At 42.4% G+C, this 1,388-nt stretch overlaps 1 protein-coding gene across 1 annotated transcript; it reads left to right on the forward strand.

Annotated features, from left to right (window-relative positions):
* Positions 1-70: 70 nt before the first annotated feature.
* On the forward strand, positions 71-1,381 carry PPTG_14862 (hypothetical protein; the record flags this gene model as incomplete). The annotated part of the gene is made up of 1 exon (XM_008912196.1): positions 71-1,381. One exon carries the CDS (start codon positions 71-73, stop codon positions 1,379-1,381), a length of 1,311 nt encoding a protein of 436 aa, XP_008910444.1.
* Positions 1,382-1,388: the final 7 nt, after the last annotated feature.

A 1,388-nucleotide genomic window follows, 5' to 3' on the forward strand; every position in this document is an offset into this window, starting at 1 on the left:
GGTGAAACAAGGCGGCTATACAACGTCGAAGCACTATCACTTAACGCCAGCAGCATTCAAACTGTGTCTTATGCGAGCGCAACGTCGCGCTAACCAACCAGTCGATCCAGTTCGATATGCAGAGTACTATCTCTTACTCGAAAAGATCTTTGGTCTCTATCGAGAGTATCAAGAACACTATAATGCTAAGTTGCTTAAACTCAAGGATGGTAAGATCGATGAGATGGCTGGAGATATTAAAGAACTTATAAGCATGAACGTAGAGCTCAAGGACATTAACACTCAGCAGTCTAGCAAGATAGATACTTTGACTGAGATGAACACTCAGCAGTCTCTTGAAATCAAAGCTATCCTTGGTCATACGATTGATGTAAAGCGTGATCTGAAGGAGATGAGTGCTAAGTTTGATATGATGTTTGACTTTGTTGCCAGCATGGCGCGTTTCGCCTTACCTATGTGGAACGGTTCAAGTGTGTTCAAGACTCAGTTGGATCACTTGATCAAACAAAAGACCCTGACCTATGCGCTCACGCATCTTAAGGTTATGTTTGTTGTCGCATTCTATCGTATCGAGGAGGATAGTACTTACTTGATGGTTTATATCTGTTGCACTAACTTTGCAGATGTAGGTGCTCGCATCCGTAAGCTCTACAAAGAACACAACACGACCCCATCTGATGATCTAAAGATGACAATGCTACAACCAGAAGCAATATGTTTGATCACTCAGGAAATCAACTACGAAAGAGCGAACATCCATCAGCTAGTGTTTAACAATAGTGAAGCAGTTGTATATAACAATCGGCGCAAGTCCTATAGTATGGTTTATGACACGATTGATCCCAACGTTATCTTTACAAAGTTTGGTGAAATGGTAGATATACTACTTGAACAAGAGTTTCAGGGTTATCAGATGCGGCGTTCTCAAGTACTTGAAGATGATACATATGAAGTGAATGAAGACATCATTAGACACATTAAAGACTCAGACGATAAGTTCTTCGATCAGACCACGCCACTATGCAGAGAGTACATTGACCAATACACTCGACGAGACAAGACTACTGTTAATGGATACAAGCCAGTTGCCAAGATTCCTCATTCAAAGACGCATCGCTCGGACATCGTCTTAGCAGTATCGAATGTCATGTACCCGCTTCACAAGATCAACAAGATCCTAGATGCCGATAATGGAACAAATGAAGTCGCTACGATGATCAACACCGGAGTTATGTCAAAGCGCAACATGAAGTCGCTCTTCAAAACTACCAAAGCCGCGGCTGAAGCGGAAGACGTAGAGTTTGATGAAGAAACGCAAGAGCGCTTCAATGAAGTCAATGAAGATGATCTACCTGACACTGACGACGAAGACTTTGACTAGACTGTGC

The sequence above is a fragment of the Phytophthora parasitica genome (genome assembly GCF_000247585.1).
Source record: "Phytophthora parasitica INRA-310 unplaced genomic scaffold supercont2.45, whole genome shotgun sequence".
NCBI classification, from domain to species: Eukaryota; Oomycota; class Peronosporomycetes; order Peronosporales; family Peronosporaceae; genus Phytophthora; species Phytophthora nicotianae.